The 25,155-nt window shown below is 46.0% G+C and overlaps 1 protein-coding gene across 3 annotated transcripts in view; it reads left to right on the top strand.

Annotated features, from left to right (window-relative positions):
* ABCG4 (ATP binding cassette subfamily G member 4) overlaps window positions 1–25,155 on the top strand; it is a 252,361-nt gene that overhangs the window by 214,457 nt on the left and 12,749 nt on the right. For all 3 annotated transcript variants that reach the window (XM_078682187.1, XM_078682188.1, XM_078682189.1), the window contains one exon: window positions 15,538–15,656. In XM_078682187.1, the coding sequence (XP_078538313.1) occupies window positions 15,538–15,656 (119 nt within the window). The remainder of the gene's footprint in view (window positions 1–15,537; window positions 15,657–25,155) is intronic.

Here is a 25,155-nt window from a genome sequence, read left to right as displayed (position 1 = left end):
GAGAGTGGACTTTAGGTACGTGTATAGATGGGAGGAGAGTGGACTTTAGGTAAGTGTATAGATGGGAGGAGAGTGGACTTTAGGTAAGTGTATAGATGGGAGGAGAGTGGACTTTAGGTAAGTGTATAGATGGGAGGAGAGTGGACTTTAGGTAAGTGTATAGATGGGGTGAGAGAGAGAGGATTTTAGGTAAGTGTATAGATAGGGTGATAGTGGACTTTAGGTAAGTGTACAGATAGGGTTAAGAGTGGACTTTAGGTAAGTGTATCGATGGGGGTGAGGGTTCACTTCAGGTAAGTGTATAGATGGGGTGAGAGAGAGAGGACTTAAGTTAAGTGTATAGATGGGAGGAGAGTGGACTTTAGGTAAGTGTATAGATGGGAGGAGAGTGGACTTTAGGTACGTGTATAGATGGGGTGAGAGAGAGAGGATTTTAGGTAAGTGTATAGATAGGGTGATAGTGGACTTTAGGTAAGTGTACAGATAGGGTTGAGAGTGGACTTTAGGTAAATGTATAGATGGGGTGGGAGAGTGGACGTTGGGTAAGTGTTGAGATAGGGTGGAAGAGTGGACTTTAGGTAAGTGTATAGATAGGGGTGAGGGTGCACATCAGGTAAGTGTATAGATGGGGTGGGTGACTGGACTTTAGGTAACTGTATAGATTAGCGGTGAGAGTGGGCTTTAGGTAAGTGTAAGGATGGGGTGATAGTGGACTTTAGGTAAGTGTAGAGATAGGGTGGGAGAGTGGACTTCAGGTAAGTGTATAGATAGGGGAGAGAGAGAGAGGGTTTTAGGTGGGTGTATAGATGGGAGGAGAGTGGACTTTAGGTAAGTGTATAGATGGGAGGAGAGTGGACTTTAGGTAAGTGTATAGATGGGAGGAGAGTGGACTTTAGGTAAGTGTATAGATGGGAGGAGAGTGGACTTTAGGGTAAGTATATAGATAGGGTGAGAGTGGACTTTAGGTAAGTGTTTAGATGGGGTGGGAGTGGGCTTTATGTAAGTGTATAGGTAGGGGTGATGGTGGACTTTAGATAAGTGTAAAGATAGGGTTGAGAGTGGACTTTAGGTAAGTGTATAGATGGGGTGGGAGAGTGGACTTTAGGTAAGTGTTGAGATATGGTGGGAGAGTGGACTTTAGGTAAGTGTTTAGATGGAGTGAGAGTGGACTTTAGGGAAGTGTATAGAGGGGGTGGGAGAGTGGACTTTAGGTAAGTGTATAGAGGGGGTGGGAGAGTGGACTTTAGGTAAGTGTATAGAGGGGGTGGGAGAGTGGACTTTAGGTAAGTGTATAGAGGGGGTGGGAGAGTGGACTTTAGGTAAGTGTTTAGATGGAGTGAGAGTGGACTTTAGGGAAGTGTATAGAGGGGGTGGGAGAGTGGACTTTAGGTAAGTGTATAGAGGGGGTGGGAGAGTGGACTTTAGGTAAGTGTTTAGATGGAGTGAGAGTGGACTTTAGGGAAGTGTATAGAGGGGGTGGGAGAGTGGACTTTAGGTAAGTGTATAGAGGGGGTGGGAGAGTGGACTTTAGGTAAGTGTATAGAGGGGGTGGGAGAGTGGACTTTAGGTAAGTGTATAGAGGGGGTGGGAGAGTGGACTTTAGGTAAGTGTTTAGATGGGGTGGGAGAGTGGAATTTAGGGAAGTGTATAGATGGAGTGAGAGTGGACTTTAGGTAAGTGTATAGAGGGGGTGGGAGAGTGGACTTTAGGTAAGTGTATAGATAGGGTGGGAGAGTGGACTTCAGGTAAGTGTATAGATAGGGGAGAGAGAGAGAGGGTTTTAGGTGGGTGTATAGATGGGGTGGGAGAGTGGACTTTGGGTAAGTGTTGATTTAGGGTGAGAGTGAACTTTAGATAAGTGTATAGATAGGGGTGAGCGAGAGAGGATTTTAGGTAAGTGTAAAGATGGGGTGGGAGAGTGGACTTTGGGTAAGTGCTGAGATAGGGGTGAGGGTGGCCACTTCAGACTTCAGGTAAGCGTATAGATAGGGGTGATGTTGCACTTCAGGTAAGCGAATAGATAGAGATGAGAGAGTGGACTAAGGCAACCCTATAAAGCAAAGGGTGAGTGGAATGACAATCTTTAGAGGGGGGGGGGTCAGAGAGTATGGAGAAGCACCGAGATCTTCAAAAAGAGGCACGAAGGAATGAGAGGAGCTAAGGATAGCGGGGGGGGGGTGGTCAGGTAATGTCTGAAATTCAGCAAAGTCTGCATATAAATAGAACAGGTCTTTTGTAAAGTCTGGTATTGTTGCAAGATTAATTACAATATTACAGGTGCCTAGATATTACCCAAACAGAGGGTGAAATTCATAAAAATGTATGTAATTCAAGGTCAGAGTATCATGCTATGACCCTTAAAACTGGTTAAACTGTCACAGCTGCCATAACAAGGGGTTAAAAAGGCAAGAGGGACCAGCTGAAAATAAAATGCAAGCTAATAAAGTAAAAATAAATAAATAAAGAGAAGCCGCAAAAACATAATAGGATTCCTCGAAAGTTCGTTCATTAGGCAGAGTGTGTGCACTTCAGTCTGGAAATCCGGGGCGCGGCAGCTGCAATCACTGAGTTTGTGGCCCAAGTGCTCCCATTTGCACTCAATCTGCTAATTGCATCGCAGCAGTACATCCGCTTCTGCCTAGTGAAGATGTTTCCATATCCCTGGATTCACCATTAGTCTTCTGCTGTGTCTTGTGTTTGTTGTTCATCTATTGCATCTTTTTCAACCAATCAGTGCCCCCCTTTTAACAATAAAACTCTTACGTTCCAATTATAGGTGTGTAGGCATTATAGCTATAATTAAAAAAATAAAGACACCAAGGGCCTGAGTTAGATTTCGGTGGACGGGTTACTCCATCACAACAGTGACTGATATTCCAATATAAACCCCATAATATCCTACGGGATTTATATTTCAATCGACAAGTTACTCCATCACAATGGTGACAGATATCCCGTCACCGAAATATGAATCCTATATGATATAATGGAATTTCTATTTCGGCAGATGGGATATCCGTTGTGACGAGTAACCCATCCACAGAAATATAAATCAGGCCCAAAAGCCTGTAGTACTTCTTTCTGCAGCCAGGTGCCCTCACAGCATTTATATGAACAAGAAAAACAGTTACCTGCCCACTCGCAGGTAGCAAATCTCCCCACTGACACTAAAAGCAGATGTGGGGCTGCAGTTTACGTTCGGCAACTGCATGTCAGTTACATACATATGAAGGTCTGCTGCAGGACAACTTGGACTGTACAAACACCCTCACAACTAGAATGCAAATGTAAGATGGCAGCGTCAATGTCAATAACAAAATGCTCTTTCTGAGAATATATGGAGAGGAAATTCTGCTGTAGCTGCACTCTGAAGCACAGTCTGCCGCAGTTCCAATCACAAGTAACAGATATACCCGCAGACATAAAATGCAGTTGTAAGCCTGCAGTTCACCGTCAGCAGCTCTGAATGATGGCTTGGTGCAGTTTTACTCCACTGCGACAAATATCATCATTGACGTAAATTTGAATGTAAGGGAAGAGTGTCCTTAACTAGACACATTTGCTCCGATCTGTGCCTCATTTGAGCCGGTTGTTGCCGGTGGGTGGCTCTGGCACTTATTTTGGGATCCAGCACTTTTTTTTTTACTGCATAATATATTTACAGAGTGCAAGATAGTGAAGACAAGGGAAGAAAAAGACAGAAAATTATCACTTACAGAAAGCAGGAACCTGCAAGTGTTAGAAAAAAGGGCAGAGAATGTTTGGTAAGGGGTTAAAAACCACCGGCCTTGGTATTCGGTACACTAATGTTTAATTGCAGCAGACACCGGCTTCTGACCAGAGCCTTGAGCACCGGCATCCTTTCTTTCACAAATTAAACACTGCCTGCAATTATATACAGAAGAAATGCTGCTACAGTTGCACTCTGAATATACAGATGTCCTTTCTGAGATGGCATTGAAAAGAATGGCTGCAGCAGTTGCACTCTGAAGTAATACATACTCTCACAGACAATGTGAGCAGAAATAAGCCTGCAGTGTCACTAACAGCGATTAGTTGCTCTCAATAAGATGCTATAGAGGAAAAAAGCTTCTGCAGTTCGGATCAGATATTCCCGCAGACGGTGACAGCAGATGAAAGACGCAGGGCCATATATATATATATATATATATACACACACACACACATAAATATATATCCAAACACACCCCTATATTTACAAGAGGTAAGAGGCCACACGGAGGAATCCATTTGGGAGTCTTTAATGTGGACACTGGGCATTATGCATTTCGGCGACCCTTCGCCTCGTCAGATGCCCCCACATACGAGCCGCCATTCCATCTCTGCCTTATGTCTCTCGTTCTGCTTCCTCATTGGTCGGAGAGCTCCGCCCCCTGTTGTTTAGGAGCACACCTTCTGTAGTCTTGGAATCCTGACTACATCACCCACAGTTCACCTGGGTTGGAAGGCAGTGCACGGGGGTAGCTGTTTGATGTTAGATTACTCGGGGAGAGAGGATGATTGCTGTACCGGTAGCTTGTCCCGTGTGGGCATGGTGTCCGACGACTCCCTCAGGCCCCCACTAACGTTCCAGCCTCTCTTGCATAGGCTTGGCGGGCCGCGAGTCGGGACATATGGATTCCCGGCTCCTCGCACCATGTCGAGCTGCTCCTGGCAGTCAGCCCAATTCCAAGCTGCCGCAGTCCGGGGCTGGCCGGAGCTACCAAAACCTTGGTCAAGTCCACAACTGTTGCCAGCAATGCTCCGGCCTCTTAAGTGGAACGGGGCCCCTTTAACACGCCACTGGCCGGCGTGTGAAACAGCCAAACACACCCCTATATTTACAAGAGGTAAAAGGCCACACGGAGGAATCCATTTGGGAGTCTTTAATGTGGACACTGGGCATTATACATTTCGGCGACCCTTCGCCTCGTCAGATGCCACCACACACGAGCCGCCATTCCATCTCTGCCTTATGTCTCTCCTCCTGCTCCCTCATTGGTCGGAGAGCTCCGCCCCCTGTTGTTTAGGAGCACACCTTCTGTAGTCATGGAATCCTGACTACATCACCCACAGTTCACCTGGGTTGGAAGGTAGTGTACGGGGGTAACTGTTTGATGTTAGATTACTCGGAGAGAGAGGATGATTGCTCTACCGGTAGCTTGTCCCGTGTGGGCATGGTGTCCGACGACTCCCTCAGGCCCCCACTAACGTTTCAGCCTCTCTTGCATAGGCTTGGCGGGCCGCGAGTCGGGACATATGGATTCCCGGCTCCTCGCACCATGTCAAGCTGCTCCTGGCAGTCAGCCCAATTCCAAGCTGCCGCAGTCCGGGGTGGGCCGGAGCTACCAAAACCTTGGTCAAGTCCACAACTGTTGCCAGCAATGCTCCGGCCTCTTAAGTGGAATGGGGCCCCTTAACATTCCACTGGCCGGCGTGTGAAACAGCCAAACACACCCCTATATTTACAAGAGGTAAGAGGCCACACGGAAGAATCCATTTGGGAGTCTTTAATGTGGACACTGGGCATTATGCATTTCGGCGACCCTTCGCCTCGTCAGATGCCACCACACACGAGCCGCCATTCCATCTCTGCTTTTTGTCTCTCCTCCTGCTCCCTCATTGGTCGGAGAGCTCCGCCCCCTGTTGTTTAGGAGCACACCTTCTGTAGTCTTGGAATCCTGACTACATCACCCACAGTTCACCTGGGTTGGAAGGCAGTGCACGGGGGTAACTGTTTGATGTTAGATTACTCGGGGAGAGAGGATGATTGCTGTACCGGTAGCTTGTCCCATGTGGGCATGGCGTCCGACGACTCCCTCAGGCCCCCACTAACGTTCCAGCCTCTCTTGCATAGGCTTGGCGGGCCGCGAGTCGGGACATATGGATTCCCGGCTCCTCGCACCATGTCGAGCTGCTCCTGGTATCAGCCCAATTCCAAGCTGCCGCAGTCCGGGGCGGGCCAGAGCTACCAAAACCTTGGTCAAGTCCACAACTGTTGCCAGCAATGCTCCGGCCTCTTAAGTGGAACGGGGCCCCTTAACACGCCACTGGCCGGCGTGTGAAACAACCAAACACACCCCTATATTTACAAGAGGTAAGAGGCCACACGGAGGAATCCATTTGGGAGTCTTTAATGTGGACACTGGGCATTATGCATTTCGGCGACCCTTCGCCTCGTCAGATGCCACCACACACGAGCCGCCATTCCATCTCTGCCTTATGTCTCTCCTCCTGCTCCCTCATTGGTCGGAGAGCTCCGCCCCCTGTTGTTTAGGAGCACACCTTCTGTAGTCTTGGAATCCTGACTACATCACCCACAGTTCACCTGGGTTGGAAGGCAGTGCACGGGGGTAACTGTTTGATGTTAGATTACTCGGGGAGAGAGGATGATTGCTGTACCGGTAGCTTGTCCCGTGTGGGCATGGTGTCCGACGACTCCCTCAGACCCCCACTAACGTTCCAACCTCTCTTGCATAGGCTTGGCGGGCCGCGAGTCAGGACATATGGATTCCCGGCTCCTCGCACCATGTCGAGCTGCTCCTGGCAGTCAGCCCAATATATATATATATATATATATATATATATATATATATATATATATATATATATATATATATATACACTAAAATATAAGAATACCAATAAAACATCACCGAATATAATTTGTAGCCAATGTCAATTTTGTTTATATGTGCACTGAACGCTTTTACCTAAAGTCTTTCATATGTAAGGATGCCCTACTAAAAGCTGCCTTCTGTTTGGTTGCTTGGAGGGTTCCCCAGTTTTATGTTTAGAAAGGTAGATTCTGAGTCACAAAGTCTGGCTCACAGTGATGTCTCATCTCCTCTTAATTTCGGTTATTATTCAGGCTGTGCTTCTGCTGTATCTCGTACAGTCTTCAGCTTGCAATCAAAGACCCGCATTTGCAGGGAGCAGAGAAAGTGTCCCAAGTGCAGCGTAATGGGAAGAATTTGAGCCGCATTGCATTTCTTTTTTTTTTTGAGATGGCAGAACTATGTATGAGAGTGCTTTAGAAATTGAGTACATACCAATTCATAAAGCTAGAAAGTTCAATGGGACAAGAATAAGGGACAGAGTGAGAATCGCCTTACATGAGCAGCGCCCGGATACCCTCATGGGTGACAAGTAGAGCTCTACAAATCTACTGATTGATTGAATCGCTCTTCCTTGGCTGGTCATCAATCAGGTAGTAGGCTTCTGTAGGGCCTGGCTTGAGAATTGTAGATAAGGGATTTTGTCAGCATAAGATATTCAGAGTTCCAGTAATGTCTACTGTGGCATTTTACAGACATTCAGAAAATGCTGTAACGGCACTACAAAAAGATTCCTAATGAAAACAAGGGCTCCCAGGTAGAAATTTGTGATTATGCGCCTGGTTACGATCTTGGTAGACAGGGTTACTCTATCACAAATGTGACAGCTATGCTGTCCGCCAAATTATAATTCCATTATATCCTATGGAGCTTATAATACGGTGGACGGGATACTTCGCCATGATTTGTGACGGAGTATCCCATCCTCCAAGATCGTAATCAGGCCCTAAGTTAATAGCGCAGTATGGGACAAATCTTTGTATTATTGCTAGAATATGGGCAATATTGTATATTCATGAATTTTAAGACAGTAGTGGAATGTCATGACACTTTCCATTTTGTCTCAATGAGATAAGTCTGAGTCTCTCCCAATCCTTCTTGTCCAACAGCTTGGTATCTGTATATTTGCCCCGTTGAGCAATGGCAGGTGATTAGGAAGAGAAGTTGCTATCCCTGGATTAGAAATTGAAACAGTATAAAAGTTATCCACGAAAAGCAAAGAAATCTATGGGTACTTCAGAACATCATTTAAGGGGCAATCTAGAACATATCACTAGGAAACAGTGTTAAATTATCCAAAATTCAATGCTCTGAATGAGCATCTGCACAAGTGTAGCAAAGCAACAAGTAAGGCAAATTGGTCTTCTCCTCACTATGCCGTATAAGGTGGAGACATTTTACAGTCTGCTGGCATAAGGTCATCAATATGTGGGGGAACCAATGGAAGAATAACAACTATTAATGAGAATAAAGAAAGACATCTGTTAGTCATGTAAGAAACAAACAATACACACGTAAAGCAAGGTGGGATCCAATTAAGCTATACCATTCACATTTGTATAGCACCAGCCACCACTATGGCATTATTGCACATTCTCTATCTGGGCACCTTTCGCATGGGTCAGGGAATCTGTCAATCAGAACAGAGGAATCATAATCTGATAGTATCTGTTCTGTTGGTCTTTGCTTTTGAAAGGTAAGTAGGGAATTTGCATGGTATTTTGTTTCAGAATAATTAGTTTGCTTTAAAAAGACCTTACCCAGTATTTTACGTGTACTGGTGGGCGTGCCGCACACTGCTTATCTGCCGCAGAGAGACTCAATACTGTATGCTGCTGGGCCCTATGGCTAAATTATTTTATTCACATTTACAACATAGAACACTCATCATGCTAGAGTATAATAAGATGTCTACAAAATTCAAAGAAGTGTATTTCATTTGTGCACGGAAGAGTTTCATTTTAGTACATCAGATTATTAGAAAAGTATTGATTAAAAAGTAGAGTTTAAAAAAATGAACAGAACCATCCTTGTTTCCGCCCTGATGACAATGCTATTAGTTAAATAAGAGTCAAGTCAGTTGTCATGTATACCTTAAATGTTTCCTAGATTCCTATTACAGATAGAGCAATTTCATAGGTGATTAAATAAAGCACAAGACATGTTTTAGTACAGCGCACATTCATGCAGTCATGTATTTGAGGTGCTCTCATATGCATTAATGAACAAAGAGGAAGCATGGTGGCATACAATACTTGGCTAGGATCACACAATTTGCTCCAGTTGGGAAGCTGGGATTGACACAATATTTTTCAGTTGCACACTGCACAACTAGATAGGTACCTCTTTCTGATATCAAAGGTTAATGCTTTTTCCTTAATACTTGGAGGATGAGAGTCGAGTGTGGGTAACAAGCCAAATCCATATTTTATTTTGAGCAGCTTGAGATTGCGCAAACCTTACCCAAGGGCATAATTGCACTACACTACACTCTGTTACATGGGGTTTTAACGGTACAGGGAGATTTGATGGGATTCACCGGAATGTTTAGTTTAGATGAGTTTTCGAACCCGGTTCGTGATGATACATTGTTGTCAGGTGTAGACACTAGGCCACACCCCCTCTATGAAAGCTCAGCTCGTTTTGGGCTCGAGGTTCCAAGAAGACCTAGAGCTGAGCCAGAATGAGGCATCTGGCATGAGCTTGGCTCAAGTTTTCAGTGGCTGGCCCATCTCTAGGCACCGTGTAGGGATGCTCATGGATACAGCCACCATTGACTTACAGGGCACGTTGGTGGAGTACAGGGTGCAGTCTAGGGATGTAGGGCACAGTGTAGGTATGCAGTGCATAGGGTAGGGATGCAGGATACAGTCACAGATACAACCACTGTTTATTCATAGGGCACAGTGGTGGAATCCAGAGTGGAGTCCAGGGATGTAGACACTGTAGATATGCAGACCCCAGGATAGGGATGCAGGGTAAAGTGTAGGTATACAGGGTACAGTCAAAGAAGTTAGGGCACAGTGTAGGAATACAGGCCAAAGCGTAGAGATGTAGAGCAATCTGTAAAGGCTCAGTAGAGGGATTTAGGGCAGAATGTAGGCATGAAAGGCGCAGTGTAAAGATGAGTACTCTATGGCTGTGCAAGGCACAATGTAAAGATGCAAGTAACCCTGGGCGTAGTTCGCGTAGTAGCGCTACGCCTCGCTACGCAAAGTGCACTTCGCACTACCCGAGCTACGCGAACTGCGTAGTGCACTGTGCAAAATGCTGTTCGCACTGATTGCACAGTGCCGGATGCTTGTCCGCACTGTGCAATCAGTGCAAACCGCATCTTGCACAGTGCAAGCGATCGTTTTCTGCCGCTTGAGTAGATTTCTACCCGAGCAGCAGCTTTCTCAATGCGGACTGGTAGTTTCTCATCGCGAGCGGTCGCGAGCATACGTGACCACTCGCAATGAGAAACCTGACCTCCCCACGTTGAGAATATTGCCGGGAGGTTTATTTTCCACGCTCGCGATCAGCAACTTGATGTTGCTGATCGCTGACGAGGAAAAAGTTTAGCCAGGGTGACATTTTGCTTGCTCGCGGTCGCCAACTTGACATTGAGGACCGCGAGCAAACAAAAAATGACCGCTATGCTATGCTACGCTACACGTGTTTGCACTGTGCTACTGGCAAATCGCGTTGTGCGAAGTAGCGCAAACTTCGCAAACTAGCGTAGTACTACGCCCAGGGTTAGATGCAACCCATATTCTAGACAGCAAGGCCACATCATAGAGAAGCAGGGAGAAGTATAGGCATGCAGATCATACTGAGGGGGTGCACATTGCATGTAGTGATCAGAACACAGTGTAAAGATACCCGGCTCTAGGCAGGTTACAAAGCACAGTATAGATATGCAAGGACAATCTAGGGACATAGGACACAGTGGTGCTATCAAGGACACTGTGTAGACATAGAGAACAAATTGTAGGGATGTGAGGCACAGTCTGGGTAAGCAGGGCACAGTGTAGGTGTGTGGGGTACAAAGTATACAGGACCAGTGGCGTCACTAGGGGGGTGCGGGGGGTGCGGCCCGCACCGGGTGACACCAACACATGGGGTGACACCAATCTGCACTGCAGCCTCGCCTCTGCTCTCACCTTTACTGTCGCTCGCTGTGCAAGCTTGTTCCTCATGCTGTTCACACTCGCCGGCGTCTCGCATGAGATCTGCAATGCTTGACTGCAATTTTCTTTGCTCCCAAGGCAACTCTATAGCAGCCTAGCTCATCTGAGGGTGCATGGTTTCCTATTTTTCAGTATCTTGCAGTCTTCAGTTTTACAGTGAACCAGTTACAAATTTCAGCTTGCTCTTCACTACAGTGCCACCTGTTGCTCGCCAGGGAAGACAGATGGAGTAAGAGAGAGAGAGAGGCAGAGGGAGCTAGAGGGAGTAATACAGAGAGAGGGAGCCAGAGAGACCAAGGCAGAGAAAGAGGGAGCAAGAGGGAGTAACAAAGGGAGAGAGGGAGCTAGAGAGAGTAAGACAGAGAGAGAGGGAGATAAAGGGAGTAAGACAGAGAGAGAGAGGGAGCTACAGGGAGTAAGACAGAGAGAGAGAGAGAGAGAGCTAGAGTGAGAAAGACAGAGATAGAGGGAGCTAGAGGGAGTAGGACAGAGAGAGAGGGAGCTACACAGAGAGAGGGAGCTAGAGGGAGCAAGACAGAGAGCGAGGGAGATAGAGAGAATAAGAGACAGGGAGCTAGAGGGAGCAAGACAGAGAGAGAGGGAGCTAGACAGAGAGACGGAGCTAGAGGGAGTGAGAGAGAGGGAGACAGAGGGAGCTAGAGGGAGCAAGACAGAGAGAGAGGGAGCTAGACAGAGAGAGGGAGCTAGAGGGAGTAAGATAGAGCGAGAGGGAGCTAGAGGGAGGAAGACAGAGAGAGAGGGAGCTAGAGGGAGTAGGAGAGAGAGAGGGAGCTAGAGGGAGGAAGACAGAGAGAGAGGGAGCTAGAGGGAGTAAGAGAGAGGGGGCTAGAGGGAGTAAGACAGAGAGAGAGGAAGCTAGAGGGAGTAAAACAGAGAGGGGGAGTTAGAGGGAGCAAGACAGAGAGAGAGGGAGCTAGAGGGAGTAAAACAGAGAGAGGGAGCTAGAGGGAGCAAGACAGAGAGAGAGGGAGCTAGGGGGAGTAAGAGAGAGAGGGAGCTAGAGGGAGTAAGAGAGAGAGCGGGAGCTAGAGGGAGCTAGAGGGAGTAAGACAGAGAGAGGTAGCTAGAGGGAGTAAGACAGAGAGAGAGGGAGCTAGAGGGAGTACGACAGAGAGAGAGGGAGCTAGAAGGAGTAAGAGAGGGAGCAAGACAGAGAAAGGGAGCTAGAGGGAGTAAGACAGAGAGAGAGGGAGCTAGTGGGAGTAAGACAGAGAGAGAGGGAACCAGAGGGAGCTAGAAGGAGTAAGACAGAGAGAGGGAGCTAGAGGGAGCTAGACAGAGAGAGGGAGCTAGAGGGAGTAAGACAGAGAGAGAGGGAGCTAGAAGGAGTAAGAGAGGGAGCAAGACAGAGAGAGGGAGCTAGAGGGAGTAAGACAGAGAGAGAGGGAGCTAGAGGGAGTAAGACAGAGAGAGAGGGAACCAGAGGGAGCTAGACAGAGAGAGGGAGCTAGAGGGAGTAAAAGAGAGAGAGGGAGCTAGAGGGAGCGAGACAGAGTGAGAGGGAGCTAGAGGGAGTAAGACAGAGAGAGAGAGAGAGAGCTCGAGGGAGCAAGACAGAGAGAGAGGGGCCTAGAGGGAGTAAGAGAGAGAGCTAGATGGAGTAAGAGAGAGGGGGCTAGAGGGAGTAAGACAGAGAGAGGAAGCTAAAGGGAGTAAGACAGAGAGAGGGAGCTAGAGGAAGCAAGACAGAGAGAGATAGGGAGCTAGAGGGAGTAAAACAGACAGAGGGAGCTAGAGGGAGCAAGACAGAGAGAGGGAGGGAGCTAGAGGGAGTAATAGAGAGAGAGGGAGCTAAAGAGAGTAAGAGAGAGAGCGGGAGCTAGAGGGAGTAAGAGAGAGAGAGCGGGAGCTAGAGGGAGTAAGACAGAGAGAGGGAGCTAGAGGGAGTAAGACAGAGAGAGAGGGAGCTAGAGGGAGTAAGACAGAGAGAGAGGGAGCTAGAAGGAGTAAGACAGAGAGAGAGGGAGCTAGAAGGAGTAGAGAGGGAGCTAGAGGGAGCAAGACAGAGAAAGGGAGCTAGAGGGAGTAAGACAGAGAGAGAGGGAGCTAGTGGGAGTAAGACAGAGAGAGAGGGAACCAGAGGGAGCTAGAAGGAGTAAGACAGAGAGAGGGAGCTAGAGGGAGCTAGACAGAGAGAGGGAGCTAGAGGGAGTAAGACAGAGAGAGAGGGAGCTAGAAAGAGTAAGAGAGGGAGAAAGACAGAGAGAGGGAGCTAGAGGGAGTAAGACAGAGAGAGAGGGAGCTAGAGGGAGTAAGACAGAGAGAGAGGGAACCAGAGGGAGCTAGAAGGAGTAAGACAGAGAGAGGGGGCTAGAGGGAGCTAGACAGAGAGAGGGAGCTAGAGGGAGTAAGACAGAGAGAAAGGGAGCTAGAGGGAGTAAGACAGAGAGAGAGGAAGCTAGAGGGAGTAAGATAGAGAGAGGGAGACAGAGGGAGCTATAGGGAGCACGACAGAGAGAAAGGGAGCTAGACATAGAGAGGGAGCTAGAGGGAGTAAAAGAGAGAGAGGGAGCTAGAGGGAGTAAGACAGAGAGAGAGGGAACCAGAGGGAGCTAGAAGGAGTAAGACAAAGAGAGGGAGCTAGAGGGAGCTAGACAGAGAGAGGGAGCTAGAGGGAGTAAGACATAGAGAAAGGGAGCTAGAGGGAGTAAGACAGAGTGAGAGGGAGCTAGAGGGAGTAAGACAGAGAGAGAGAGAGCTCGAGGGAGCAAGACAGAGAGAGAGGGGCCTAGAGGGAGTAAGAGAGAGAGAGCTAGATGGAATAAGAGAGAGGGGGCTAGAGGGAGTAAGACAGCGAGAGGAAGCTAAAGGGAGTAAGACAGAGAGAGGGAGCTAGAGGAAGCAAGACAGAGAGAGAGAGGGAGCTAGAGGGAGTAAAACAGAGAGAGGGAGCTAGAGGGAGCAAGACAGAGAGAGGGAGGGAGCTAGAGGGAGTAATAGAGAGAGAGGGAGCTAAAGGGAGTAAGAGAGAGAGCGGGAGCTAGAGGGAGTAAGAGAGAGAGAGCGGGAGCTAGAGGGAGTAAGACAGAGAGAGGGAGCTAGAGGGAGTAAGACAGGGAGCTAGAGGGAGTAAGACAGAGAGAGAGGGAGCTAGAGGGAGTAAGACAGAGAGAGAGGGAGCTAGAAGGAGTAGAGAGGGAGCTAGAGGGAGCAAGACAGAGAGAGGGAGCTAGAGGGAGTAAGACAGAGGGAGAGGGAGCTAGAGGGAGTAAGACAGAGACAGAGGGAGCTTGGGGAAGTAAGACAGAGAGAGAGGGAACCAGAGGGAGCTAGAGGGACTAAGACAGAGAGAGGGAGCTAGAGGGAGCTAGACAGAGAGAGGGAGCTAGAGGGAGTAAGACAGTACCTAACGCCATACATTTCCGACAGAGGTGGTCCATGCGGTAAGTCGTGAGGGGGGTGACACCATGTGTTACCCGCACCCGGTGACACCAACCCCAGTGACGCCACTGTACAGGACGCATTATAAAGATGACGGGAACAGTTTGCGTATTTAAGGCACAGTGTAGGTAGACAGGACACCTTGCAAGGATGGAGGACATGGTGTAGGGATGTAAGGTAAGGTGTAAAGTTGCAGGGCACAATGGACCTACACACAAACCGCCCTTTGGAGTATGTTTAGTAGTGCTACAATAGTGTAACTTATGTACTACAAATGCTGTTCACAAGCCTATGGGTGGAGATCTCCACCTCTTCCCTGTCTTCCACACAGGGTTCTCCGCTTTGGTTGCAGAGGTCTGCAAACATGTAGATATACATTTTAGTAGAAAATGTGGTTGGGGCTGGAGAATAGGTAATAGTATTATTAAAGTGGAGGAGATTATAGAGGAGTAAGGAGGGGCTGAGGGAAGGGTAAGTACAGGTTCAGAGAGGGACATGAACATAAAACGAGTAAGCCCACTGCTACTCACAAACAGCACTTCCGAAGTTACTACGGCCAAAAATGACTAAAGACGGAGTCTAGCACAGCACTGGAGTAAGCCCACCACATATGGCCTCTCACAGGCACTGCAATACAGTCCCACGGAAAATAATGGAGACAGGGACTTAAAAGAACACCACACAGGAAATAATGTTAAATAAAGTAAATTATTTTGATTTCAAAATGTATATCCAATTTATTTTTTGTAATTAAATAAATTAATATTTAAGAGCAAAAAGGTGTAAAGATGCTACAAGGTACAGTAGTGCATTTACAGCTGAGTAAATCTACAAGTGTAAATTTACCTTTGCGAATAGCGCCTAAATCGGGATGTAGTTTAAAGGGTAAGGATACAGGTTACCGTGTAGTAATGCAGAGCATAGTGTGGGGAAAGAGGCGCTAAGAAGGATGGAAGGAAACATTGTAAGGATGCAGGGCACTGTTCGCATGCAGGAGAGTCTAGGGATGCAGGGCACAGTGTGGCACAGTGTAGATACAAAGAGCACCGTGAAAGCATACAGTACACAATGTGGGGGTGCAGTGTCAGCATGCTGCAAGTGTTCTTAGACAACAATTAGAAATAGTGTCTGCCCTTGTTAACTCCTGGTCTCAGGGGCTATGAAGGTAGCAGCAAAAAGACAAAGCAACAGTGTTTTTTCTCTTGCCCTTCTCCTAATTCACCAGTTGCAGATAGGAGTCTGCTGAAGAGGTGATTCCTGTGTCATCACAAACACTGCATGAAGCCACTTCTGATATCCCAGTCAGTTTGGTGGATCACCATCAATTATTTTTTTTTGTTTTACAGGTGGCAACGTTTGTGGGTCCAGTGACTGCCATTCCAGTCCTGCTCTTTTCTGGCTTTTTCGTCAGTTTTAAGACCATCCCCACGTACCTGCAATGGAGCTCATATGTGTCATATGTCAGGTGAGTACTGGGTAGAAGAAGCCTGCAAGGCAATGTGGGTACAGGCTGGCTAAACTTGTGTCGGCCCATCGTTTCTGTTTGCGATCTGTGGAGCTTGTTGAGGTAGAGATGCATTTGAAGAGTTGTATGTGTTCTCACTGCTGGACTAGGAGAGATTGTAATTGCAATTACATTTATATAACGCTTACTACCCTTGATGAGGCGTGGAAGCACTTTTCGGTGAGTAACACGCTACTCCGGAACTCAAAAAGGATTAGTGGTGAATTAATATAGGAAAATATGAAATTAATTTGAGCTGTGGACATGTGAGTCTGTTATTTGCATTTAAAAAGGATAGTGGTGGGATAGAAGATGGAAGGGTTTGCATTTATAAAGCTCTTGGTACCCCTGATGAGGCCTAAAAAAAGGAGGGACAGAGGGCGATTGAAGGTCCAGCATACACCCCCTCCCCCAACAGGAAATGTCAAACAAAAGGTATGCAGTTCATTGTAGAAAGAAGGAAGGATCTCGTCTCTCAGGAGCAAGGGCCCTCCCTCACACACTTATATGGCTGTCATGCTTCATCATCAGCAGCTCCTTCTGGGGCCGGCAGTGCAGTTCCAAGCGGGCCCCGCTGGGGGCTCTTTGACGGAGTTCTTTTGAGTGTTTTGCTAATGTGAAGAGTGAGGTGCAGTGTTAACGTGACAGAATGAATAGTCTGGTGTGAAGTGATTTGAAAATAACTAAAGGAAACCCAAGCCAAATTTAATATCTGGTTTCCATTGTTACAAGTAAGGACAAAGAGTGACTAGAAGTGGATATTATGGTCCACACCAGCACTAAAAGATTACGTGAAGGTCAACATGTTTCTTACCTATCAAATGTCAAAAAAGATCACGGCAATTCATTAGGGCCAATTTGCTTAGCTACTCAAAGGGTGGTCTGGTAAAGTGCAAAGTATTAGAAACCATACCCCATCATAATCACAAAAGTGTAAAGTATACTGCCTGAGTTAATAGACCGACTATAAGGGGGGATAACCACACCTCAACAGCTGGTAGCAGATGGACACCCATTGGCATCAGGCCACAAACAGTCGAGCGCATGGCTGTCGAACGACCTACCCCGAGCTTCGCTGCCGCAAGGGTTTGACATTGACTTTGTCGACTCCCCTGATGAGGTATCAAAGCGCTTTTCGGTCAGTAGTACACTACCCCGGAAGCCAAACAGTATTAGTGGTGAATTAATATAGGGAAATATGAAATACATTTGAGCGGTGGACATGTGAGTCTGTTAGTTGGATTGAAAAGGATAGTGGAGGGATAGAAGAAGGAAGGGTCTACAAAGTATTTATTTGGAGATCATAGCTGCAGGAGGGGGGTTGTGATGGGTAGAGGGGAGTTGGAGGGGGAAGAGTTAGAGGGAAGGGTTTAGAATGGCTTATTTGGGAGATTTGAATAGAAAGGTTTGAGATGATGGAAGGAGGGGTAGAGGAAGGAAGAGTCAAGAAAGGGTTATTTTGGGGATCATAGTAGTATAAAGGGTTTTGAGATTAGTCAGAGAGTGGAGGTAGAGCATATATTGAGAGGTATAGGGCGAGATACACGGTAGTGCATTGGAGATGCTGAATTAGGAGTAAAATATGAAATATAAAGATACATAAGTACATGGAAGGTATAAATGTATAAGGAAGGTAAGATATCTAGATTTAAGTTGTAGGTAATAAACTCAGACTATCAAGTGTTTCTGTACTTTAAGCAAATTTATTTGTTTTTATCATTTTTTTAGTTCAATAGTGAAGCAATTTTAGAGAAATATTTACTTATTTATGCAGTGACCTATATACATGTTTAACGTAGAATAATATAACCATAAATAATATGTATATTTATTAAGCAGAACTAACGAATATCTATATATTTATAAATATAATTATTATACACATTCATACAAAGAAATACACATATCTAGGTACACATATATCATCAAAATAACTGCTTATATACACAGGGATATGCTGTAAAGTTATGTTTGAGTATGGTGGTTATGTGGGGAAGAGCCAACTCTTTAGTAGTCTCCTGAAGATAAGGTAGTTATCCATGGATCTTATATTTGGGGGTAAAGAGTTCCATAGTAAGGCTGTTTGGACAGAGAATGATGTGCCATCTATGGTTTTCTTGTATGGTGCGATTTTGAGGCAAGGTGCCAAGCTAGAGCAAAGGTTTCTTTGTTGAATGCATTTGGTGAATTTGTTAATGATGATGGGCGGTCCTGTTCCATGTATCGCTTTGTGGGTGATACAAAGCAGCTTGAATGTGGATCTTCTTGCAATCGGTAACCAATGTAGGCCTTCGAAGCAAGGAAATTGTGGACTTGTGGCTTTATATGTCAGAGTAGTCTGGCAGCAGAGCTCTGAATCCGTTGTAGTCTTTTCAAAGCCGTGGTAGAGGCAATTGGCATTGTCGAGTTTAGACAGAACAAGAGAGATGGTTGCCTGGACTATTTGTGGAAATCCCAGGTGGGGGATGATGCATCACAGAGTTTATAGTAATGAAGCTGGCTCTTGCTAATTTGACCTCCTGGGCATTAATTGATAGCTTGGAGTCCATGGTAATTCCGAGGTTTCTTACTTACTTAGAAACTTTACGCGGTGCTCCCAAATCATCAGGCCAGGCGGCGAAATGGTCATAATTTTTCCAATCACCACATGTGAGTATTTCTCTTTTGGAAGCATTCAGTTTGAGATGGCTCATATCATCCCCTGATTAATGTCTTTGAGGCAACTGAAATTTGTGAGTGTCCAATGTCTTTGGGGTTTCCAGTTTAAGGAGTATGTGTGTGTCATCTGCATAGTTATAGCATGTGAGGTGAAATTCATCATTCAGTACCGGTAATGACCTCATGTAGATATTGAAAAGCATGGGTGAGATGATAGAGCCTTGAGGGACCCTTACTTCTGTGAAGTATGATTTGCAAGAGAAAGTGTGGGGTATGGATGACATTAGTTCTGTATTGAAGGTAGGATGTGATCCAGTCGAGAGCAGTCCCCTCTATGCCAGCTTCAAGATTCTGTGTATTGGAGTGTCATGGTCAAATGTGTCAAAGGTAGCTGACAGGTCCAAGAGAAGTAGTGTAGCAACCCCATGCTGGTCAACTGTGTTCTTAAGGGCACCCCAGATGGCAATGAGGGCAGATTCTGTGCCTCTTACTGGATGAAATCCTGTTTGAAAGACTGAAAGTATGGACTTACCTTATTATATACAACTCAGTCTAACAAGAACCAATATCTGCTTTTACCCTGCTTTTCCGCCATACCTATCCTACTGCCCACACACTCTTTTTCAATTCCCATTCCTTTCTTCACCTCAGCTAGTAACCTTGGCATTGTCTTCAACACTTCCTTGAACTTCTCTGATCAGCTCTCGTATGTGGTTACAAACGCTCACTTCCACCTAGCATTCGAAAAATGAAATCCCTTCTTCCTTTCTCTTCTCTCAGACAGCAATTCCAATATTTGGTGTTTTCTAGTACCACATGTTACTCCTTACTTGTTAGTCTACCACAGCATCTTCATACTTTGCTCCAGTCTATTAAAAAAGCTTGTATTCATTTACTTTTCTCTCTTGACTACATTTCTCCCCGTCCCGGTTCAGCTTCGGTTACTTCCAATTACTAATCGGCTTGGATTTTGTTATCTTTGTATTATCTTCAAATGTATTCACTCACCTGCTCCACCTTACCTTTCCTCACTGATTTCTGCTTAAACACCTCCTTGCTTTGTATTCAGTTTCCTCTCTCAGTTCCTCGATCTCCCTGCACCTCTTCATGCTGCTGTTCTTATACACTTCCTGGATCTTATCTTTGGAATAACCTCCCCATTTCTATTCACTCTGCTCCTCACTTTTTGGTTTCAAGCAACTCTTAAAGAAAAACCTGTTGAGCCTGTTGAACCTGTTGAACACTGTTCTACATTTTTTGACATTTTTCACTAATGCATTGTACTGTTATATTTTTTGCATACAAAGAGCATTTGATGAAGACACTAAGATAAATCAAAAAATAAAAATAAAAGCCATACTTAAGGTACCATAGCCTAACTGACTATATCCACCGGCCATAACAATCGTAACTATAGCTATCATGACAAACCTATCATACCTACATTTCTATCATTTCTACCTACAGTTCTTTTACAAACACCAAGTGCATACCGATAGAATGCTTAGTTTAAAAAATGCAACTTAAATTGCTTTCAGTTTCTTTTGAAGGATTATTATTCTAATGCTGTGAGAATATATATATATATATATATCTCCAAATACACCATTCACCAGCCACCGCTCCTCGTTGTTGCGGGTGCGTCCTCTGCGCGCGGTGAAACGCGCCAATTAATTCCACAACTCCCATCTCTTACTTCTAAAAGAAACTTTTCAAAAGAGTGCACTTCTGAGCCATATAGATTTTTCAAAGCGAAATTTTTTATTTTTATTTAAGCCGTTACAGCGAAAATTGACAAACGCGTTTCAGCGTTGCCGCCTTCGTCAGTGTCATATATCCTACGTTATGTCGCAATATAGCATGGCTAAGAAATATAACACAAGAACATTCTGTTTAAATTTTTAAATAACTATTACTACAAAGAATATTACACTTTTACAAGGTATTCAGTCCTGTGGTTCAAAATCAATACAAAGTACGTGTGCATTAGCAACACCAAGTGGTAAAAGAGGTTGCTGTCTTGGAATCCAGGACATCATTAAGGCAGTAAATGGTTGAACACTGTGGGTATCTCTAATTGTAGCAGTTACACAAAAGAAAAGCTATACGTTTGCACCTGTTCAGACCTTAGAGCACAAATGCATCTATTGAAAGAGAAGTTATTTATATTAGTTGCCTTAGTGCATCCACAACGTCTCAAAATTGTATTTATATAAGGGATATTACCTACTAGGATTATATTAGGTATCACAATATATTACAACTTTCTAAGCTTCTCTAGGCTTTGTCTGGTATACATGGCTCAATTTTTAATATCTTCTGAAACTGAAAATTTCCAAGCAGCAATAAGAAAAGCAATTAGACCAGTGAACAAATTGGGTAAACTACAACCATGACATTCTAATACTTGGGAAAACACAACAAGAACATGATCAAGCAATTTTGGAAGTATGTTTTTAGGAGCAATAGGTTCATATCTATATACACACAAGAGGGGCCTGAGGAGATTTAGGGCCAGATGTAGGTCGGCAAATACCGGTCGGTAACGGCCGATTTCGGCTGTTACCGACCGGTATTTGCAAATGGAGATGTAGGGGGCATTTTATTTACAGAATCGGTATATTTACCGATTCGGTAAATTTACATAATCGGTAAAATACCGAATCGGTAAATATACCGATTCTGCAAATCAACATGTAGGTGGCACTTCAAAGCGTGCCACAGGCCCTTTAGGAGTCGGTATTTAGCACCCAATCCTATTGGGTGGTAAAATATCTAATTCCAGTGTACATGCACATCTGTGCATGTACACCTATGCCATGTGACACACAGACATGCCCTTAGGGCATGTATGTGTGCCACATGGCACACACGCCTGCAATTGGGGTGCTACAGGGTGTCAAAGTGACACCCCATTCCCCCTGCCAAGATTCGGTATTTACCGATTCGGTAAATACCGAATCAGTATTTCCCATTGATTCCTAAGGGCTTCAAGGCCCAAAGGAATCAATGGGAAATACCGATTCGGTATTTACCGAATCGGTAAATACCGAATCTTACAGAATCGGTAATTGTAAAAGAAAAATTACCTACATCTGCCTATTTCCAATTTACCTACTCTTAAATACCGAATTGGTATGATTCGGTATTTAAGAGTAGGTAAATCAGAATTACCTACATCTGGCCCTTAGTGCACCAGCGAGGGCACGCTCCTCAATTGAAGACTCAACAACACATACAGAGCCCTCGGGTCCGACGTAACGAAGTGATAGTCAAGGAGTGGGAACAACTATTCTAGTGGGGGGTTTTCCCTTTTAAGGCCGGTTTCCCCTCACACACCAGAGGTGTCATGCCTCATCATTGGGAATCCTCCTCGTATCATGAAGCCTGGTCATGATGCGGGCTACAACCCCCTCGCTATGAGGGAGGAGCTCAGGGATGTTTTCAAGTAAGAGGGGTATTCCTAAAACCCAATGTGAGCAGTGTGTATGATGGGAGGCGTGCAGTGCTGATGGATTAGTGGTTAAAGCTAGCTACAAGGTTAGCCTGATACAATTTATTATTGCTACCCTGTGCTAGGGTTAAAATCATATGAGGTGTAGTGCTGCTGCAGACATTAGATGCAGTCGTACTGAGTAGTGTTCCCACTTGACTATCACTTCATTACGTCGGACTCAAGGGCTCTGTGTGTGTTATTGCAGTACGTTCATGGCCAGCTTATGTGCACACTATATTCCACAATCTGCAATAATCAGCGCACCACTGTGAGAGTTGACCAAAAATGGAATACGTTTTAAATGAACTTGAGAATGCAAAGCACCAAGCTTCCTCGGATGCCGAACTTTGCAGTGAGTGGATTTTAGTCCCGTAGTGCTTGGACCAATGGTAGCACAACACAAACTATGAAGGAAAACACCAAGACACATTGTCCCCTATGCTAGGAGTGGGAATTTAACTGAGGTTGCAAGAACTTATGGATAAGGAAAGTATACCTGAGGTAGGGGCATATGAACATTATATAGTTATATTTGGCAAGCATTCACCATTGGAACTTATCATCAGGCGCTCCTCACTATTTTTGGAAATCCCCAAGCAAAATGCCACCAAGAATTGAATGATGGAGTATATGTCTTATGATTTAAAATGAGTACATAGAACAAGTAAATAATACAATCCAGCTGATTATGTTGCATCTTCCACTCGTGACTGATAGCGGAACATCTGTTGCAGAAGCGTCCAACAGCTTCATCATAAGGAAATAAACTTGAGAGCGAGTGTTAGAGCCAGAACGCATACAAATGACTTTAGAAGAAGAAGCATTGCAACAAGTTATTCATGTAATCAACTACCACCACAGATAGTGATGGAAGCAAAGCAGTAGGTTTAATCCAGGGGTTCAAATATAAGTGATATTGGCTTTCAAACAACTAGAAAGTGAACTGACTGTCTGCCGAAGGTCTACTGTGGAGAGGAGTGAAAAATGTCATTCCACATCTGTTACACAGAATAGTAGTTGTCATTGCTCATTAAGGACATTGTGAAATAGTGAAAAATATGAAGTTGTCAAAAGAAAAGACATGATTTCCACACCTAGGCCTTCATTTAGAGTTTGGCGGACAAGATATTCTGCCAAAAATGTTGTGGGTATTTTTTCTGCCGAATTCAGGATTCCCCTGCTCTATTTAGAGTCTGGGTATCTGCCTCGCTTCCGACAGAGGAGCCTGCACTGGCTCTCCATGGCCGCAAGGAGGGAGTGACTGGGACTAGCTCCGGACCTAGGGATCACTTTCAGTGTAAATCCCGGCCGGAGCGACCCCACCGAATGCCCCCCGCCACCCCCACCCGGTCCTAGACATCAACCGGCACCGAGCGTCCTGCTGAAGGAGAGAATCTGATCGAGAGATTCTACCTGCCCCTCCCGTCAATGAGGACCAGGCTCCCTGGCGACATAGACCCTCGTCCACCGGAACCTCGCCCCGCTCCCCCACCCACAGCAGCAATCCTCCGGCAGTGAGCTGTCCCTTTCTCTCACCAGATTAGCGAAAGGCGACGAGGCTCCCAGTGACGGCGCCGCCGGACATCAGAGCTCGGATCATCAGGAGCAGTGCGGAACGGGGTAGCAGCGGAGGCTGAGGGTCGCCTGTTCACGACGTTGGATCCGGTGAGTGACTAGCTTGCCCACAAAGGGCTGGGGGCCCCGCGCCGGTCTCGACGCTCCTTTCCCCCCAGAGCTGCCTGTCCCAAGATGGCCGCCAGCTCCAAAAAAAACGAGACCTCGTCAGAATCGAGGAACCCACTTGGCTCATAAAGGCCCCCCGCCATCGTAGCCGGGGGAATAAAAATAAAAACAACAGCAACGACCAACTAAGACGCCTCACCCAATGCCTCCACACTATCTACATCCACTTTGTTCACGCTAAAGGCCGCCTGACCCTAAGATGGCCACCACGCGGGACACCAAATAGAAAAGGAAATCAGACTCGAGTGAAGACAACTTATCCAAAACTGCAATGCCTTGCAAAGGGGCAGAGGAGGCCCCTATTTACAACGTTTACCTCCTAGTTAACCAAGCGAATTAAGTAATTTAAGGAACCAATTTCCCCTAGCGAAGGGTCCCTGGAAACTGCTATCTACAACATCCATCATCCAAGTATTCTGTTGATCGCCCACCTCTGGGTAACTACAAATCTGCTAGACAATTAAGGAGGCCCCTATTTACAGCGTCTACCTCCCATTTAACTTGGCAAACTAATTTTTATTAAAGGAACCAGTTTCCCCTAACGAAAGGACTCTGGAAACCCTATTTACAACATTTATCATTCTAGTTCTCTGTTGATCATCTACCTTGGGTACTACAAATCTGCTAGCCAATTAATGAGTTTCCCTTCTCTAAGCACTCCATTACACAAGCACGACGCCTAGACCCAAGGAGACAAACGCAGATCTCCAGGTACACCATCCCATACCCCCCTTAACAGTTCAGCTCCCTCGCCCCTACCTAGAGCGGCCTGACCCCTCAGATCCTCCGCCTATTCTTCGCTTATTCCGGTACTGGACTAATAAAGAGCTTCTCCCTACCTACTACCACACCTGGGCCCTCGCTATGCCAACTCGAAGCTACATACAGAAGAGACATACGCTGATCCGCTGAAGCACTGAACTCTGCCACTCACGTAAGCTCCAGCTCTCTCCACCCCTGCTAGGGCTGCCGGATGCCAACTCGGCTGCCACACGTGACCTAGGAAGGTGCAGTGTGGTCCCCAGTCCGAACTTCCTCCCTTCCGATTCTAAAACTCAATCCTCCCCCTCTGTTAACGCCGCTCTCAGTCCCTTAGCGGCCACACCCCCCCTTGCTCCACCATAATGCCTCCGTCCCTGCGCCTAGACATTCACCCCAGCCCTGCACTCAACCATTTATCTCCTCTTGGACGGAATACCTACGCCATTACCTTCCCACACAGTATCTCCTTCAAAGCCAAAAAAACGCCTCAAACAGAATTTAATTAGACAACACCCTGAAACTCTTATCGTGGACACCTACCATTGCTCAACGAGAGGACTGAGAAAAACAGACTTCATTTTCCATACCACCCGACCAGACGCTTGGGTCTCCACCTTTAACTCACTCCTTCCAGTCTCCAAAACCACCATATCAGAACACAACCGGAAACTAACAATCTCCCCCCTGAACCAACAGTCCCTGACCAGAGACATCTCCATCTCCATCTTCAAGAATGGCACCATTCTAATCCAGGCGAAAGATGACAACCTCGAATTCTTCGACTCCCTCTTTCACACTCTT

The sequence above is a fragment of the Lissotriton helveticus genome, chromosome 3_1, assembly GCF_964261635.1.
Source record: "Lissotriton helveticus chromosome 3_1, aLisHel1.1, whole genome shotgun sequence".
Lineage (NCBI taxonomy): Eukaryota > Metazoa > Chordata > Amphibia > Caudata > Salamandridae > Lissotriton > Lissotriton helveticus.
This window is presented reverse-complemented; position numbering and strand designations above follow the sequence as displayed.